The following is a 19246-nucleotide window of genomic DNA, read 5'->3' as shown; positions in this document are numbered from 1 at the left end:
CACACACACACACACACACACACACACACACACACACATGCACACACTTTACGGGGACTGTCCATAGGAATAATGGTTTTTATACTGTACAAACTGTACATTATATCCCCTACACTAACCATACCCCTAAACCTACCCATCACAAAAACCCTTTTTTTATTTTTTATAAAATAAAATAAAAACATAATTTTGTATGATTTTTAAGCCATTTGGTTTACGAGGACACAGGAACTGTCCTCATAACCATGTTTATGTTGTAATACCCATGTCATTACACATTTGTGTCATCATAAATCATACATAATACACACACACACACACATATACACATACACCATGTTTTACGGGGACATTCCATAGACATAATGATTTGTATACTGAACAAACTGTATATTCTATCGATAACTTACCCATAACAGAAAACTTAGTATGATTTATAAGCTGTTTTCCTCATGGGGACCAAAAATGTCCCCAAAAGGATACAAATTTTGGATATTGCCATTATTGTGGGGACATTTTTGGGGACACACCACAAATATACATAGCTTACACCCACTGGCATTTGTGGTTTACGGGTACTCTCCATAGGCGTAATGTTTTTTACTGATCTAATCAAATATTTTATCTCCTAACCATCACAGAAAACTTATGCCATTTTTTGAACCCCCCCCCCCCCCCCCCAAAAAAAAAAAAAACTGTTTAGTATATGTTTTAATCCATTTGGTTTACATTAAGTTTTAAAGCTTGGTTGTCATGACAAAATAATGTCTAAAACCCTAAAATAACTCTGAATGATGAGAATTAAACAACTTTGAAACAAAAAGAAGTTTTAAAAGAAGAGTTGGTGCTGGTGCTTTTATAAAATCCTCCATAAATTGGCCCCCTTCACTTCCATCATAAGTGCCTCACCATAACCTTGATTTTTGCTTTTTGTAGAGTTTTGGAGCAACACGCTACATAATAATAGAATTTTCATTCATGGGTGAAATATTCCTTTAAGAAAGAAAGAATTTTAAGCTGTGAGAGAAAACAGAGACTGACAAGATAAGTGGGATAAGAGAGATAAAAGCTGAGCATTCCTGTGCAAATGTATTTCTATCAGTAGCTGAAAGTGTTAAACACACACTCACACACAGCCATTAGACAATGTGTGTGCACAGCATGTCACTGCACCTATTCTGTGTATGGTAATGATAACTTTAACATAAATGGCTGTAAGTGACTTGACATGATCAAAAAATGGTACATTTATTTCAGGGGATCCGATCACAGAAATGATGAGAGTAAAAGACATTAAGGAATGCAGAAGTGCAGCATTCATGTTAGAACTCATCCATTCTTCAAGGGTCAGTCGCTAATCGGCTGTCAGAAGCATGATGAATGACCTGTGCGTGATTCTGTGTGGGGTCAGTTAACACTAACTCTCCTGTCATCATACTGTCTAGACAAAGGCTCACTTTAAAGACACACATGCATATATATATATATATATATATATATATATATATATATATATATATATATATATATATATATATATATATATGTACTATTTTCTGTGTTATTTTGTTTGTTTGCCTGAACCCTCTATGCCCGTAGTAAATGTAAAAGTTTTAACGAAGAACAAATTTTTGAGGGCTGGTATCAAGTTTGCTGATTTGAGCCCTGTAAAGATGATCAATATTGTGCCCTTACATACAAACACTCATTAAAACCAAAGCTTTACATAGTTTGAAAAAAAAAAATTTTTACAAGTGAAACAACACAAACAGTTTGTTACAGAATTCATTAATTAGTGGTTCTGAACCAGGGGCCCCAGAAAAAATCCAATGGTATATATATATTGAAATAATCTAACTCTAAAATTAAAACTAAACACTAAAAAAAACCCACAAACTATCAATAACTAATAACTAAAAATCAATAACTATTTTTTTATTGAAGAACGTACAGTTCTTGAAACATTTGGAATTGTGGTTTATTAATGTAATACAACAATAGTATAAAAGTTGTAATAATTGCTAGTTCATGATACCTACAGTAATGCATTCATTAATGTTAACAAATTGAATCTTATTATAAACAGTTAGCAATTCAATGCTTTGAATTTTATTACTACTACTCATACTTGGGTTAATCATTTTAACAAACTCCAAACCCTAAGTATTTGACTTTTGGAGATATCTTGTCCTGTTTGTGCTCCAGAAATAATGCATCAAATTGTGCAGCTTGAGCATCAGAGAAGGTGAGCTGTTACATGTCTAAGCAAACTAATTTACGATGTTGATCTGGCAGAATATTATAGATCTTGTGGGTGGGCTTGTGGGCTCGTTTGATAAACACCCACCCATAGTGAATTTTGCACAGGAAAGCACGCATTTCACTCAAATTGTCTTCAGTATGATCTTTAATACATTCGATTAGCCATTACAAATACACCGAGGGGAACTTGATCTGAGGTAAATTTACAAATGCACATTCTTATGATTTACAAATAGAAACTTACAAATATTTGACAAAGGTTCAGTTGTCACAGTTAAGTTATGGACAACAACAAACCATTATTAATAGCAGGCTTCATCTTACCCCAGGCCTGGACTGGACCAAATAAACTGTTTATCATAGACTCTAACATGTGATTCGCTCTACATTAATATCTGTATTATTTAGTTAAACACTGACTAATTTCCGATCAGCTGTCCATTTACAGTTTACTCTTAGAGAACGTCCCTCCTCTTCCAGCGCCTAAGCTGAATTTTGTTGCCCCAGTGACTGCTTCAGCTGGAATGACTGGCAGACCTTGGTCGAACTCATATTGCATGGCTTGGGTGAAGGAGGAGGAGTCAAAGAGAGCGTGGTAGGTGGAGTTACGGTCGGCACGGAGACAGAGCTGCGGAAATGCGCTGACCTGTTCAGCAAGTTCAAGAGCCACTTGAAGTGCTAAAACAAACGCACACAAGACTGATTGTTAGATGTGAACATGCTGCCAAAATGGGTCCATTCCTAACTGGTGAGTGTAACAGACAGAAGAGGTCAAAATTTCAGCAATAGATGTGACACCTCTGACCACAAGGTTTGCTTTTATTTTTAGCTGACCTTAAAGTCACCAAGATTTTTTTTTTTTTTTTTTTTAAAGTCGTTTCACTCGGATATACGTCACAATAAGGAAGATAATACGATCACAACTTCCGTCTCATGATGACTTCAATGTGTGACCTTGAGTGACCTCCATATCATCACTCATTTCCTTCTGATATGGACTCATGTTGTCCTTCTGTGTAGCAAATTAAAGCTCTGGCCTCTGTCCAGATCTCTTATGGAAAGTCCACTCGAGTGACTCTCACTTTGAAACTGAAGTGTTTACTTTGATGGTATCTCTAAACAGCTTTGAGCTCATCTCATCTAACCTGACTGTGACTGTGTGAATTGCGGTCACATTACATTAGTTTTATCTGCAAACATTCTCAAGGGAACTCTACTGTGGATGAATGAAAGATGCAAACACACGCATAGTGGTCAGATAACAACACGTATTCAGTACAGCATCAAAAGATGCACTGACATGCTGTGGAAAAACAGATATAGTCTAAAAGAATCACATTTTTATAAACATATATGGCTTTCTTTCTTCTGTAGGTCATTAAAAGGACCAGCTGGGACTGCAACTGAAGTCTTTAACAAGTGCTTAGGGCCATTGATAATCAAAAACCAGTCATCTACTTCTGGCTAAACAACAGGGTTACACTTTATGTCAAAGGTACACTTTGGACATTTTGTTATCTAAAAGTAATTTTGCAACTACATGTCAACTAACACTCATTAAAGTATTGGTAGACTGTAGTAGACTTTTAGGTTAGTGTTAGGTGGACCATTGAAATAAAAGTATTTCAAACGGCAGCTCTGACTCTACCTTCAGGTTTCAACCTGCTGGACAGACTACATCTCTTCCATTTTTACATAATGCTGGCATGATGTATCCCACTCTTTAAGCAGAAGGTGCTGAATGCAAAATGTTTGAATAATATCAATCTACAAATCTGACTCGTGACACAGTCTGGAAACAAAAATAACATAATGTTCGTTCATTTGGCCATCTCATTTGCACTTTCACATATTCAAGCTTACCACATCAGACTCAGGATTTGTCATGTGGCAAGCCATTTTTTTCTAAGCAAGACACCATCAATGACATTTCTTCAACATGGTTAAAATCTATTCCAAGTGGTTTATGATTTTCAATTGCCTCTATAACGGAGGCAGGCCAGGAGGAGTTGTGCGTGTAAACCTCACTCCCCTGGCCTCAAGAGGCACGTTAGCGACTGACGCAAGAGGCTGCGGTCTTTAGTGTCCTTGTTAGCGCGCCCGCCTCCCACGCCGGAGACCCTGGTTAGAACCCCGCTCGGAGCGGGTCGAGTAGGATCAATTACATTTGGTGCCATGACCCAGATGGGAGTGAGGTTTAGGGGGGTGAATGTAACGGACCTAGGCTGTAAGAGCAGTGCGTGTAAACCTCACTCCCCTGGCCTCAAAAGGCGCACTAGCGGCAGTGGTCTTTAGCGTCTTGTTAGTGCGCCTGCCCCCCACGCCGGAGACCCCGGTTCAAATCCCACTCAGAGCGGGTCGAGTAGGACCGGTTACACCTCATCATGCTAAAGAAAGTTTCAGGGTATACTGTATGTGTACCTTGGCCATCGGGCACCACTCTGTTTGCCAGTCCAAATGTTAAAGCCTCTTGCGCCTTCACCGGTCGGCCTGTGAGAATGAGATCTAGAGCTCGAGAAAGACCAATCAGCTGTGGCAATCTCACAGTACCCCCATCAATCAATGGAACACCTGCGTGAGACAAATAAAAAGAGGCTTATAGACAAAGGATTAACTGGAAAAAGTTGAATTATGAACACACAGAGATATATGGTACTGTTTGACGTCAGTTTTTCTTATAGATATAGGATTAACTGGAAAAAGTTTAATTATGAACACACAGAGATATACGGTACTGTTTGAGGTCAGTCAGTCAGTTTTTTTTTTTTATACTTTTATTCAGCAAGTAAATACATTAATAATGTTATGAAAGATTTATATTTAAAATAAGTGCTTCTATTTATCAAAGAATCCCGAAAAAAATTATCAAAGTTTCACAAAAATATGAAGCAATACAACTGATTTCAACATTGATAATAATAATAATAATAAATGTTTCTTGCGCACCAAACCAAAATATTACATTTATCATGTGACACTGAAGACTGGAGTAATTGTTCCTGAAAATTCAGCTTTGTCATCAGCAATAATTAACATTTTTAAATATTTGTTAATTTTTTTAATTTTAGATCAAATAAATGCAGCTTTGGTGAGCATAAGTGTCACGAGTGTATGCAGGCAGATGAAGACACAGAAGAGTAAGGTTCCAACACAAAGTTTACTTATATAATCCAAAACGGGTAGCGATCCAAACAGGCAGAAGAGTTCACACACTTAAGTATAACAGTGACCGGACAAACTCAAAGGGAACAGACATGAACTAATATACAAAAGATAAAAAGGTAGACACAGCTAACCAAACTAACTCAAGACAGTAACCATAGAAATTAACGAGTGGCGGGAATTGCAATGGCACAGACCAAGGACAGATGGAGCTGAGCAACATTGCTTGTGCTGGAGACCCAGGTGATTCCGTGGTGAAGAGCGTCAGCGGAGGAGCCAGATTACCCATGGATTGGGGCGGTGCCGGTGTGACTGAGGACAAAGGCAATCCCGAAGGGAAGAAGGAACCCGCTGCAGCCGTAGGGGAGGAGGGACGGAGCGCAGCGGACAGAAGTAGGGCAACGACTGACCAAGGGGGAACCGGTGGGACGAGGGGACCCGGTCGAGCCGCAAGGCCGAGGGTCTCTGGTGGAGCAGAGGGTGGGAGGAGCCAAGGCAGAGCCATCAGGTTGATGGGCCGAGATGGAGCGAAGTTATCCGAGGCAGGAGGAATTAGATGTTGGGTAGGCTTGGGTGGGAATCGATTCTTCCTCACTGACGTCCATCAGCCAGTCCTCGGTTCCCATTCCCTCGGCTGCTGGAGTTGCGGGCTCACACCACTGGTCAGACTTGCTAGGGGTTGCACTTCCGGGGCGATGGTGAGTGCTGTTCTCTTGTCCCCGGGCTCTGGTTCACTCGTCGCAGCGGGTGGTCCCTCAACGTCTGCAGTGGGCTCTCGCAAATTCTTCACGGTCGAAGATGGTAAACCTGGCTCTGGGTCTGGCTGTGCTTTGAATCGGGGCCAGACGCTCTTCAGACACCTAACGATGGCCTCCCTCCAGTTAAGTCCAGTGGTGTCTGGGAGGTTTATAGGGTGGTGAAAGTTCACCCCAATCCAGAACAGGCTCTTTAGGGTCTCATCGTCGAGGGGGCTGGTGATGGCAAGACGTGCTCTCCTGAGCCACCTGGATGAACTGGGCGTTCCAGTCCAAATTTTGTGGTCCGGTCATCTGTCCCAGGTGTACGCAGGCAGGCAGACAAAGACACAGGGTGTGAAAACTAACGAGTGGTGAGAATCTAAACAAAGGGAAACCAGGAACTGAAGTCCAAGAACAAAACAAACTGAACATAATGGTGAAATCATGAGACGTCTTTCAAAAAAAGACTTTTTTTTTTTTAAACTCTTCAACGATACCGTGTAAATTAGGTATGTACAATATATTGGTGGCCACATTAATACTGAATTTAGTGAAATATTAGCTAGTGACATCAATTATTATGTTAATATTAGTAAAAATGTATTAATATTTTCACTAATATTAATATATATTTTTTAAATGGATTTAAATCACTTAAATTGATATCAATATAAAATATACTGCAGATATAATTTAGATATTCATATTAGATATTCATATAAATCACAAATATTGATTAAACTAAACTGGGGAAATGTGATGTCACATAATTAATTCATATATATGAGCTGTTTTATTTAAGCCCTTAAAATAAGATTTACATTAAGCTCTAAAGTCTGAGTTGACTTATAGATTAGGGTTTTAGATCATTTTAGATTTGTTAAATATTGCATGGATGTTTAATAATATTAGCAATTGTATTGCTGTCTTCATATTAGTATATGAAAATAAATATCTTGTAATAAGCATCAGTCAGAATATATATATTCTGACTGATGCTTATTACAAGATATATATATATATATATATATATATATATATATATATATATATATATATATATATATAATATAATATATTATATATATATATATATATATATATATATATATATATATTCACATTATTCACAAGTTTCTGCATGGTCCTAACTAGTCAAGTCAAGTCAAGTATATTTGTATAGCGCTTTTCACAATACAGATTGTATCAAAGCAGCTTCACAGTATTAAATTAAAATAATACAACAAAGTTTGTTTCAAGAGGAATTTATTGATTGATAAAATTAAATTAAATATCCCCAAAATATCCCCAACTGAGCAAGCCAAAGGCAACAGTGGCAAGAAACCGAAAAACTCCATCAAGTGACCTAATGGTGTCCTAAAACTCCATCAGGTGACCTAATTGGTGGTTGACCTAACCTCCCTCCTTTGGTGGTTCTGGATATCCTAGGTATGACCAAAAGCCTTGAATTTAGTGATCTTAAAGAGCGTGATGGATTATAGGGCGATAGAAGATCCGTTAAATAGACTGGAGCTAAGCCGTTTAGGGCTTTATAAGTCAGTAGCAATACCTTGTAATTAATTTGTAATTGTAATCCAGAACCACCAAAGGAGGGAGAGCATTTTCATATTTGGCTCCAAAACTCTGGAATAGTCTTCCTGATACTGTTCGTTGCTCAGACTCGCTCTCCCAGTTTAAAACTAGTTTAAAACTAGATTAAAGTCGCATCTCTTCAGCCAGGCATTCATATAATCCTACAGTTCAAACTACAATCCGGCCTCTAGCTCATAAATGCCAGAGGAGAACTGGCCCCCGACTGAGCCTGGGTTCTCCCAAGGTTTTTTTTTCTCCATTAGGTCACCTGATGGAGTTTTAGGACACCATTAGGTCACTTGATGGAGTTTTTCGGTTCCTTGCCACTGTTGCCTTTGGCTTGCTCAGTTGGGGATATTTTGGGGATATTTAATTTAATTTTATCAATCAATAAATTCCTCTTGAAACAAACTTTGTTGTATTATTTTAATTTAATACTGTGAAGCTGCTTTGATACAATCTGTATTGTGAAAAGCGCTATACAAATAAACTTGACTTGACTTGACTTGACTTAATTAATACGGAACTTTGTAGGTAACCAAATGCAGTGATGATAAAATCGGTGTTATATGATCATATTTTCTTGATCTCGAAAGAACTCTAGCGGCGGCATTTTGGACTAACTGTAGCTTGTTTATTGAGGATGCAGGACAACCAGCTAATAAAGCATTACAGTAATCTAGTCTCGAGGTCATGAATGCATGAACTAACTTTTCTGCATCAGAAACTGATAGCATATTACGTAGCTTAGCAATGTTTCTAAGGTGGAAAAAGGCTGTTTTTGTAACATATCAAATATGATTTTCAAAAGACAGGTTGCAATCGAGTATAACACCCAGGTCTTTTCCTGTAGAGGATAAGGTAACAGGACATCCTATGATGTTAAAGTTGTATTGTGCGAGGTTTTGTGGGCGTTTTTTTTAACCGATAAGTATTACCTCTGTCTTGTCTGGATTTAATAAAAGAAAATTACGCGTCATCCAATCTTTTATATCTTTAACACACTCTGTCAATTTGGAAAATTTAGCGTTTTCATCCGGCCGTGATGAAATATATATTTGAGTGTCATCAGCATAACAATGGAAACTAATTCCATGTTTCCTTATAATATTTCCAAGTGGCATCATATATATTGAGAATAACAGAGGGCCTAACACAGATCCCTGCGCCACTCCATAGTTTACTGGAGTTATGATCGATTTTTCTCCATTTAAATAGACAAAATGGTAGCGGCCAGATAGGTATGATTTGAACCAGCTTAATGCTTGTCCTTCAACACCAGTATAATTTTGTAGTCGATCTAAGAGTAATGTATGATCTATAGTATCGAACACAGCACTAAGATCAAGTAAAACTAGTATTGAGATACAGCCTTGGTCAGAAGCTAAAAGTAAATAATTTGTGATTTTAACGAGCGCAGTTTCAGTGCTATGATGCGGTCTGAATCCAGACTGAAACTTTTCATAGATATCATTTTGTTGCAAGAAAGAGCCCAGTTGAGCGGACACCACTTTTTCTAATATTTTAGACATAAATGGAAGATTTGAAATGGGTCTATAATTTGCTAGATTATTATGATCTAATTGTGGTTTCTTAATGTGAGGTTTTATTACTGCCAGTTTAAATGTTCTTGGAACATGACCTAAAGATAAAGACGAGTTAATAATATTGAGGAGAGGCTCTTCCACTACAGGTAACACTTCTTTCAGTAGTTTAGTTGGTATAGGATCTAATAAACATGTTGTTGTTTTAGATGAAGTGATAAGTTTATTTAACTCTTTTTGTTCTATAGTTGTAAAGCACTGTAATTGTTCTTGCGGGGTGATAATTGAAGCTGAATTCTAAGGCGCAATTGAAGATTGAACGTTTACAATTGTGGTTCTGATGCTTTCTATTTTCTCAGTGAAGAAGTTCATGAAATCATTACTACTGAACTGTAACGGGATATTTTGTTCGGGTGACGTCTGTTTATTTGTTAGTCTAGCCACGGTATTAAATAAAAACCCTGGATTGTTTTGGTTGTTTTCTATTAGTTTGCGGAGGTGCTCAGCCCTGGCCGCTTTTAGGGCCTTTTTATAACGTGACATACTGTCTTTACACACGATTCTAAAGACTTCTAAATTAGTTTGTTTCCATTTACGCTCTAAAATACGTGTTTCTCTTTTCTCTCTAACTACAGCCAAGTGTTTTATTCTGTCACATATTATATAGCTGCTTTGAGACCAAATATCACTCAATTGATCAGTGATGTTCTCTCTCACCAACAATGTTGTTGCTTCCTGCATTACATTTGTTTCTGACTGATCTAACTCCCATTGCTTGTAGTAGTAGTAGTAGTACTTTATTGGTCCCAGTTGGGAAATTAAAGTGCATTAGCAGCAATACATGAAGACAGTAAAGTACTCGCAGTACACACAAAACATACAATACACATTTAATAAATAAACAAATAGCCATCATCTTGTTTGAAGTTTAAAAAGGACAAAATAGAGTAAAATATAAAAACAGGTCAGACAGTAAAAGCAATAATAAATATTTTACATCTGATAATTAACTGCCTTAAGTACAGCTATACGATGGGTGTAGTTACCTAATTCCTAGACCTCGGCACAGGATAGATGAATTGTAAAGTCTCACAGCAGTAGCCATAAATGACCTCCTATAGCGTTCTCTGTTGCACCGTGGCTGGATCAATCGGTTGCTGAGACAAACTAAATCCAGAAGAACTGCGGGAACGTCTCCAAGATGCTTGAAGAAACCTTCCTGCAAAGCTACAGTACTGTGAAAAGTACTGGCACTTGTGTTAAAAATGCTGTAAAGTGAGAATGTATTAACATACCTAAGACTTTTGCACAGTACTGTACTTCTCATTTTAGCAAGCATGTCATGGAGGGGGTGTGAGGTATTGTTTGTGATGTTCAACAGCATGGACATTATTCTCCTCTCTGTAACAACCTCAAACATGTCCAGATCCACTCTAATGACAAAGCCCGCCTTCTTAATAAGCTTATTCAGCCTTTTGGTATCTCCAGCTTTAATCCCAGTGCCCCAGCACACTATGGCGTAAAACAGGGCACTAGCGACGACAGATTGATAGAACATGTGAAGCATCTTGCTACACACATTGAAGGACGTGAGTCTTCTCAAGAAATAGAGTCCGCTCTGGCCCTTTTTATAGATCGTTCCAGTGTTTTTTGTCTAGTCAAGTTTGTCATCTATGTGGATCCCCAAATACCGATAGGAGTCCACTATCTCAACGTCTCTGCCGTGAATAGAAATAGGTGAGGGATGGTCTTTTTTCCTTCTAAAATCAGTTACCAATTCGTTTGTTTTATTTACATTTATTTGTAGATGGTTCACTCTACACCACTTCACAAAATTGTTGACCAGAGCTCTATATTCCGTCTCTTGCCCGCCCTCAATGTAACCAACCACAGCTGAATCATCTGAAAACTTCTGGAGGTGGTATGACTTTGAGTTGTAATTGAAGTCTAAGGTATAGAGGGTGAATAGAAACAGAGACAAAACCGTTCCCTGAGGAGCACCCATGTTGCTCACCACCCACTCAGACACACAGTTCTGCAGTCTCACAAACTGTGGTCTGCCTGTGAGGTAGTCCATGACCCAGGAGATTATGGAGGAGTCCACCTGCATAACATCCATTTTTCTTCCCAGTAATGCTAGTTGGATGCTGTTGAAGGCACTGGAGAAGTCAAAGAACATTATTCTCACAGTGCTGCCAGCCCTGTCCAGATGTGAATAGACCCTCTGCAGCATGTAGATGATGGCATCGTCCACACCCTGAGATTGGTAGGCAAACTGTGAGCCAGGACCAACCTCTCCATGGTCTTCAAAATATGTGAAGTCAGTGCTACTGGTCTATAGTCGTTTAGATGGGCGGGGCGCCGTTTCTTTGGTACTGGAACAAGGCAAGATGTTTTCCAGAGCACCGGAACTCTTTCCAGGCTAAGACTCAAGTTGAACAGGCGCTGGAGCACTCCCCTCAGCTGGTCGGCACAGGCTCTTAAGACTCTGGGACAAATGCCATCAGGTCCTGCTGCCTTACCCTGGTGAAGTCTCCCCAGCTCCTTCTTAACCTGGTCCTCTGTGATGGTCAATGTGGCCTGATGGCTGTCAGCAGTGAGCAGTCTGAGAGGGAAGCTGCTGGGGGAGTTGAAGGTGAAAATGATTGTTGTGGGTGGTCTCTATCGGTACAGTGAAGTAACTGTAGGGGGATGTGCATTGGAGAGCAGCCTGGGGCCCTATATCAAACCTGCTGAACAACTGATTCAACTCGTTAGCCATCTCTAGGTCCCCCTCCGTTGCAGTACCTGGCTGTTTAAATTGTTGTGTCTCTGGCTATCCTGATAATTATTAGCAGAACTGTCTAGGGGTGCAGTTCCATCTATTCAGGAACTCTTTTGATCAGAAACACCATCAGCTCATCATGGATATGAAAAATGAAAATGTGCTTGACTGCCTTTTTGACCTTTTGGCAATATTAACTTATTTTTATTGGAATAATTTGTCAGGTATACTCTCTCCAAACTTTCCGCAGTTCACAGCACGCAAAACAAAAAACTGTAAGCTGTCACCATGTATTGCCCTTGTTAACATACAACTGCCGGAACGCAAAATCTGACATTTTCCTGACCAGGATCCAGCAGGATCTGGCTTAAATTAATAACAGAGTGCTTATGTATTATGTGAATGATCATAATGCACACAGGCCATTGTTTTACCTTCACTTATTGACACACACCTACACACACACGCAGGGGCCTTGAATACGTCGAATCGCCAGCAATCTCTCTACACAGAGACCTCTCTCTATCTCTGCCAATTCAAACTAGCATCATTACTAGCACATTCTCGAAAGGACATTTTCTCCCAAAATTATCAGCCCTATTGTAACGGGTTATTAAAATAATGCAGCTTTATTCATAGAGGCTTGAGAGGGTGAGAGATAATGAGTGGATACATCTGCTACCAATCACATGTCCTCCAGTCCAACACACTACACATCTGGCAGCCCGAGCTGAGGTAGGAGGGAGTTTCTGTCAGCGAGCACATCCTTCCATATTTCCTCTGCTTCTTTACCCCATTACTCAAGACCGTCGTTCCGATAGTCAGTCCTCCATCTCTATTACACATCTGCGAACATGCAGCTGACACGACAGACATGATGAGGTGCATCTGTTTCAGAAGGTGAGTCTAGTCTAAAAAGCAGAGGCAGAATGTAGAATACATAAATGAAAGAACTCAAAATGTCACCAGATTGCTACTGTACACTTTCTACACTCATAGAACATATTTAACATAAAATATGTTCAACTTTGTTTCACCAGCAGCCACAGTCACTCAGTTAGCTCAATTAGCCACAAATCACCAATATTCATAAAGAACAGTTGACGTCTGGTTTCTTTGTCATGATTTTGAGGTTGTAGAAAGAGCCAGGTCCATTAGAAATCTAGCAGAAATACAGCAAAGTGGACTTTGGAAAGCATAATTGGATCTGAAATTCTCATTAGTCAGTGGATGTCAATGTCAGAGCATTATCCAGCAAAAGTTTTAGTCGTAAGATACAGTGCACTTTCACAAACCTTGCATTGTTCCTCTATGTCCTTGCTCCATTTTAATCAATGCTTCCAAAGTGACTATGACATACAAGATCAGAAAAACATGAATGTTTATGGGTCAGTGGGGCAGTACCCTCAAAGGTATGTACCTTTTACCCCTACAACAGGGTGCATATTAATACCTCAAGAATACATATTAGTACCTTAAGAAGTATAAACTGGGTATAGATGCTGCCTTTAAGGGTAAATAAGGAACAAAGGTGCACCCATGATGGTAGTGCCCTAGTGATATATTTTTGCAAAATTTTGTTTTACAACAGGCATGTTTATATACACTTTTTTTTTTTTTTGTCAATCCAAATAAATCCAACCCGATTTCAGATTCTGAAAGCTCTATGTTCCCTAGACCAGTGCACATTCATTAAACATAAGCCCTGGTCACACCACCAGCGACACACAGAGACAAAATGTGAGATTTTTGAATCCGATTAAGAAGGTTGTTAGATCCAAGGGTTTCCATGGCTTAAATTATTCTTGTTAAACGGATTAAGATCTACACCACCCATTTCAATCAGATTGGAATTCATTTAGGATCAAGCTCAATCGAGGGCGGCACGGTGAGCCAGGCTCTTTCTGTGTAGAGAATGTTCTCCATGTGTTGTCTTTGGTTTCCTGGTGCTCTGGTTTCCCCCATTATCCAAAGACATGCAGATAGGTGAATTAAAGACAGTAAATAGCCTGTAGGTATGGTTGAGATTGTGATAGCCATGTTTGTGTGTGTTAGCCCTGTGATGGACTGGCCATCCATCCACGGTGGTTCTTGGGATAAGCATACCCCCATCACCAAACATAAAACTGCTGGTCCTATGTAGACTTACAGATGGATTGAGCTCAATCGGATTGAAGGAGGTGATTAGTTTGATTAAGCCATCTTTTCAGTTGGCCTATCGGTAAGCCCCTCCCCTTGAACAGATGAGCCAATGTCAGTTGAGTATCAAGTGCACGGAGACCGGAACTCTGACATCTTTAGGTTTCAGAACCATAGAGAAACATTGGACGATCTGAAGCTCTCATCGGTTTGATGGTGTTTATGCTACAAAAATGGTAAAATGATGTGTACTTGTAACACTGATTCTAGGTATCCTGAGAGGATGGGAAATGGAATTTATTTTATTCCATTTCCTAAACCCAAACAAGACAGAGCAAAATGTCTGCTTTGGATTAAGCTGTGTCTTAATCCAATGATGTGGGTGCAGTAACCTAGTCCTTAAGGATTCAACCCCAATCCCAATGAAGATGAAATGAAATGTTAATTTTCTGATTGTCATACTCTCATTCAGTTACAAATAAAGTTAGTGAGTCCATGCTAACGTACAAACCTAAATGGGTAACTGTTCTCACGTCATGTACAGACTGGTGTACAATTCAATGCCTCTCCATATTAAACTGGTTAAACGTAAATTAATTTAATTTACCCTGCGGTACATGAACAGTGTTGATCCTGGACGTTGTCATCTATGGTTACCCACCATATTTATTTTAAAATATTTTATATATCCCTCCATGGCATATTTAAGTCCCACATGAATGCTCCTCGACGAGAGGTGGTCCTTCTGTGTCCAAAATGTATCAAAACATCTTGGGACAAGGTTTAGCAAGTTAGCAACTTTTTGTCCGAGTTAGCAATAGTAACAAAAGGGTCTTACTTACGATAGGTCAGTTATGAAATTAATTATAAGGTTGCATTTAAAGGCAAGCACATAGATTGGTCAATATCTCAGCCAACACACCCAGAAAAGGGAATTTATTATTTAATATGCATCAGAGGGAAGAGTTAGGTAAAGTAGCCCATACATCTCATCAAGTCGATCCACTACCTTCATGCTCAGACTTTCACTATTGTGCAAAGACGCGCGCACACACACACACACGACATTGAAGTTGTACAATGGTTTTACAGAAATCCCTGCATGACTCCATGTCAGTAGTCCAGCATTAGCACCTGGGTGATTTCAGTTCACCTCAGGTGTTCGACTGAATGAATGGATCTGTCTGTGTAAGCCTGAGCCTGCGGTTGAACTTTTATGTCTTCCTGTGTGAGTTCATGCTGGTGATACTGGTATCCACAGAACATCAAAGTCCCAACAAAGCCTATGATGCAAGCTTGCACACACACAATGGTGTTGGGGTAGGCCTAATGCTGTTACAGCTCAGGAAAAAACCTTTACACGTACACACACATATTCAGTTACACAAACTTAACAACAGCTAAATGAGGACACTAAACTTTAAGTTCTGATCTACATGTCTGTGAAATCAGAACCAATAAGACAAAGCCTTGATACAAAGCCTTATTAATTATATTTCTAAATCCCTAAGGGTTAAACCTGAGTTAATTTCAGTTAAAGCTATTTAACTTAGACTCATTTCTTGAGCATTTTCATTTGTTCTAAGTCTTTCATTCTCAAGATCAGTCAAATCCATCAATGTATTTTATGAAAACTTCACCTCTGAGTCCAAGCATTATAAGCCAAGGAAGGATCTGACGGTTGAAAGAGAATGTCTGTAAAATCGGAGAAAGGTCGAGTCATTTCAGTTGTTGGCAGCTGCTCTGGTGGCTGAGGTGAACGAATGGAAATTGCATTCAGAACAAGTGGCTTTGACCACCTGGGCTGTTGGATAAGATACAACGTGTGCAGTTAGGGCCTCTTAAAAATGATAAACTCAGATTTCACAGATCTTCTGGTCTCTGATAAATGTACTGCATTTCATTTGAGCTGGGAACAAACTATCCAAGAGAAACAGAATATTCAAAGAGGGAAAAATAATTGGAACATGAAAAGTGGGCGTTCTCCTCTACAAGAATGGAATGAGACCTGAATGTAAAGTTCACGTGAAGTTCCCGTCCAAGACTCTGCCGGAGCCCACTATTTGACGTGGAGGCTGAAAGTCAGGTCATGACATTTTGATACATCCCAATGGTAACACTTTTTATCAAATTACCTGCAATGCCTAAATCGCTATAGATGATGTCAACAAAAAAGAAAGGTCAATTTAAAGGCATAGAAAGTTATTACATTCAAATGAAAAGTTATCACAAAAATGTATTTACCTTTTCTTTGGTATAACATGCACTGATGAATTGTGCACAACAGACTTACAACAGACACTCTAATGCGTGCAATCAACCCTAATTGAGAATGAAAGGGGGAAAGTCACGTGAGAGGAGGCAGTGCCTCCATCTCACTTTGATTGGATATGATCGGTTATGATTGGATATGATTGGTTCATGTGATAAATCCCGCCTCTTGTTTTTGTGCGTGTTCTCATCGGCCTGAATGAAGAAAATGATTGCGTTATGGGAAGACTAATTAAAAATAAGTAAACAACTTAGAGATCACCGATTTATGTCACGTCAAAATCAAACTTGAAATGGCCTGAAAACATGATGACTGTGTAGGGGTTTTAGTGAGCATTCAGCTTGGGGAAATTAAGGTACATCTTCATGTCTGTGACCAGTGTGTACAAGCTTGATGACTGCTGAAAATAAGTTGTTGGCTATCAAAAAGAACAGCTGAACATTAGTTCACAAATAATATGTATAAGTAGTTTAAATTGTTACTGCCTTTAGCTATTATTTTGAAATAAATGTAGAAATGAGTAAAATAACTATTGTTCTATTTATTAAAACCAAGTATAAATTTCATCATACTTAAAAAAGAGAGACCAAATACAATTCTGTTTTGTATTTTTTGCAATATCTTTGATGTAATGTTTATTTAACCAGGAAAATTAAGTGTAATTGGCATAAATGTACATTTGATATACAGTGAGGACTTTGCCTTATTTTAAAACACCACCGCACACCACTAGTGCACAATAAGACCATGAAGGTGTATTAATAAAGTAAATAGGGACAAAATGATAAAAACTGCGTAACTGTACTCTGTCAAACAATATTTCCCTTGGAATATAAACTGTATAACTTCACTTAAATGGCTTGCCCACATTCTTTTCAGGGCTTTTTTTTTTTTTAATTTACTGGCTGAATGTAGTATTCTGAAGACACAACAGGAAGTATTTGGCCACATCAGACAGATTTCAGTGAGTTTTGGTAGCATATTTTCCTTTCCCAGTGTTGCCTCCCCCACCCGCGTCTCTTTCTCATTTATTTCTCTTCATCTCTCACCATGAGGGATTCCCCTAGGCTGTTCCCATCTTGGTCTCCCAAATACAGCCCAAAAATAAAGCCCTAAAACCTGCCAAAACAAGATTAGGTAAAATAAAACCGACAAGCAGGATGTTAAAATAAACCCTTTTCCACTGATGGTGGCCAAGACGTCTATTATGTGAGATGAATGGTGTTTAAGGGCCTACTGTGCACTGTAGGGTAAGTACAGGAGAGAGTGAGGAAAATGCAGAGGAAATAAGTGGGTAGTGTCAGAGTGCTTAGCCTTGTTCTGGGTGAAATAGTCTCCAAATGATAGTTCTCATTTAAGCTCGATCATAGCAGAATGGCCACAGGAACCAATGTGCGGCAAAAACAACACATCAAATTTGTTGACAAAACATTTTGGTAAGTTGAGTGAATGGTTACATGCTACATGCTCCGATCAGAAGTGTAATGCGACAATAGAGATGTAATGTAGTGGATAGATACAATTTTCTGGGGGTAAAATGTGTGGTGTCTGTCCATGCAAAAGTCGCTACAACAATGTCAGGGTGTTGCCAGTGGTTGCTCAGCTGTACTGAGTATGTTTGAACAAGTTGCTTTGTGGTTGATAGGGTGCTATTGGTGGTTTCCAATGAGTTGCTATGCAGTTACTTAGATGTGCTTAGTGGTATGTAGGCTAGCATATTGCTGTGCAGTTGCTAGGGTGTTGTGGGTTGATATGTGCTTGCATATCTCTTCTGAGCACAGATATGTATGTGTAGATGCCTTATTAGGGACTGCTTCTATGGGCAGCTATGTGTAAGCCTTCCGCCATACTGGAATGGTCAAATCAGGTTCATTTGCACTTGAGAGCAAGTTCTTCATGCTTTAAAAAAAGTTTGAATGTAACTCAACACCCTTCTCTCATTTAGTATACACGGAACCATGAATATTCAAATTAGCCCCGCCTCAACTCACTCACACCAGCTCAGAGATCCACTCGCTTAACTCAACGTTTTAAAATGCATAACTTTTGCTACGGTTACACCTGTCGTCTACACTACTCCAACGTTTTCGACCCTCGAAAATGGAGACTTACGAAAATGCTACAGATCCCGATTTAGTTTGAAATCACCAAAACTCACTTTTTGCTTGCCTACGTATTCAAACAGCTACTAATCTGTTGCTAATGTTACACAAACCATGTTCCCGTTCATTTTCTCAGTCTGCCTTCTAATAATCAGCATCCCAAGAAACGCTTTGAACAGCTTTAAACATCAGTGGAGAAAGGCATATAGTTCATCATAACTTCGTAATATATATCATAATTCACCCGCTATATTGCTAAAACTATACCTGATTTTTCATATAAACAGAAAAAAATACCAGGATAACCTGGCTTCTCTTGAGACTCCACTGCTTCCCAGTTAATGATATACAAAAACCGGCCCCCACATTGACGTGATTGGTTGCAAGGTAGTCTGTGACGTAAGAAACAACAGTGATTTCAAACTGCGTTTTTGTGACTGTCTTTGGTTCACTGTCTTTGGAGTTTTAAGGAGAAAATTCTCAGCAATGGTGTTGACTTATGAATATGCACATGGTTTGTCTTAAAGCATATTAAATACGCCACATAGATATATATTAACATTAAAAACATGATTTTCACCACAGGGGAACATTAACAGTTGCCAATTTTACCAATTGTTAAACAGAAATATGTAAGCAATAATTTACATGGGGCCGTTGAATAATTAAAA

At 38.9% G+C, this 19246-nt stretch overlaps 1 protein-coding gene across 3 annotated transcripts in view; it reads right to left on the bottom strand.

Moving 5' to 3' along the window:
• Positions 1-2389: 2389 nt before the first annotated feature.
• The window catches only part of LOC309509864 (enoyl-CoA hydratase EchA19), a 33413-nt gene continuing 16556 nt past the window's right edge, over positions 2390-19246 (bottom strand). For 2 of the 3 annotated variants that reach the window (XM_082184841.1, XM_082184842.1), the window contains exons 5-6: positions 4684-4833; positions 2390-2940 (exon numbers count right to left, since the gene is read on the bottom strand). In XM_082184841.1, coding sequence (XP_082040967.1) covers positions 2705-2940; positions 4684-4833 — 386 coding nt within the window. In that variant the 3' untranslated portion in view covers positions 2390-2704. The remainder of the gene's footprint in view (positions 2941-4683; positions 4834-19246) is intronic. The other variant, XM_082184843.1, reaches the window with a different exon arrangement.

The sequence above is a fragment of the Leuciscus leuciscus genome, assembly GCF_965113295.1.
Source record: "Leuciscus leuciscus genome assembly, chromosome: 11".
Lineage (NCBI taxonomy): Eukaryota > Metazoa > Chordata > Actinopteri > Cypriniformes > Leuciscidae > Leuciscus > Leuciscus leuciscus.
Note: the sequence above shows the minus strand (reverse complement) of the source record. Positions and strands in the feature narration are given on the sequence as shown.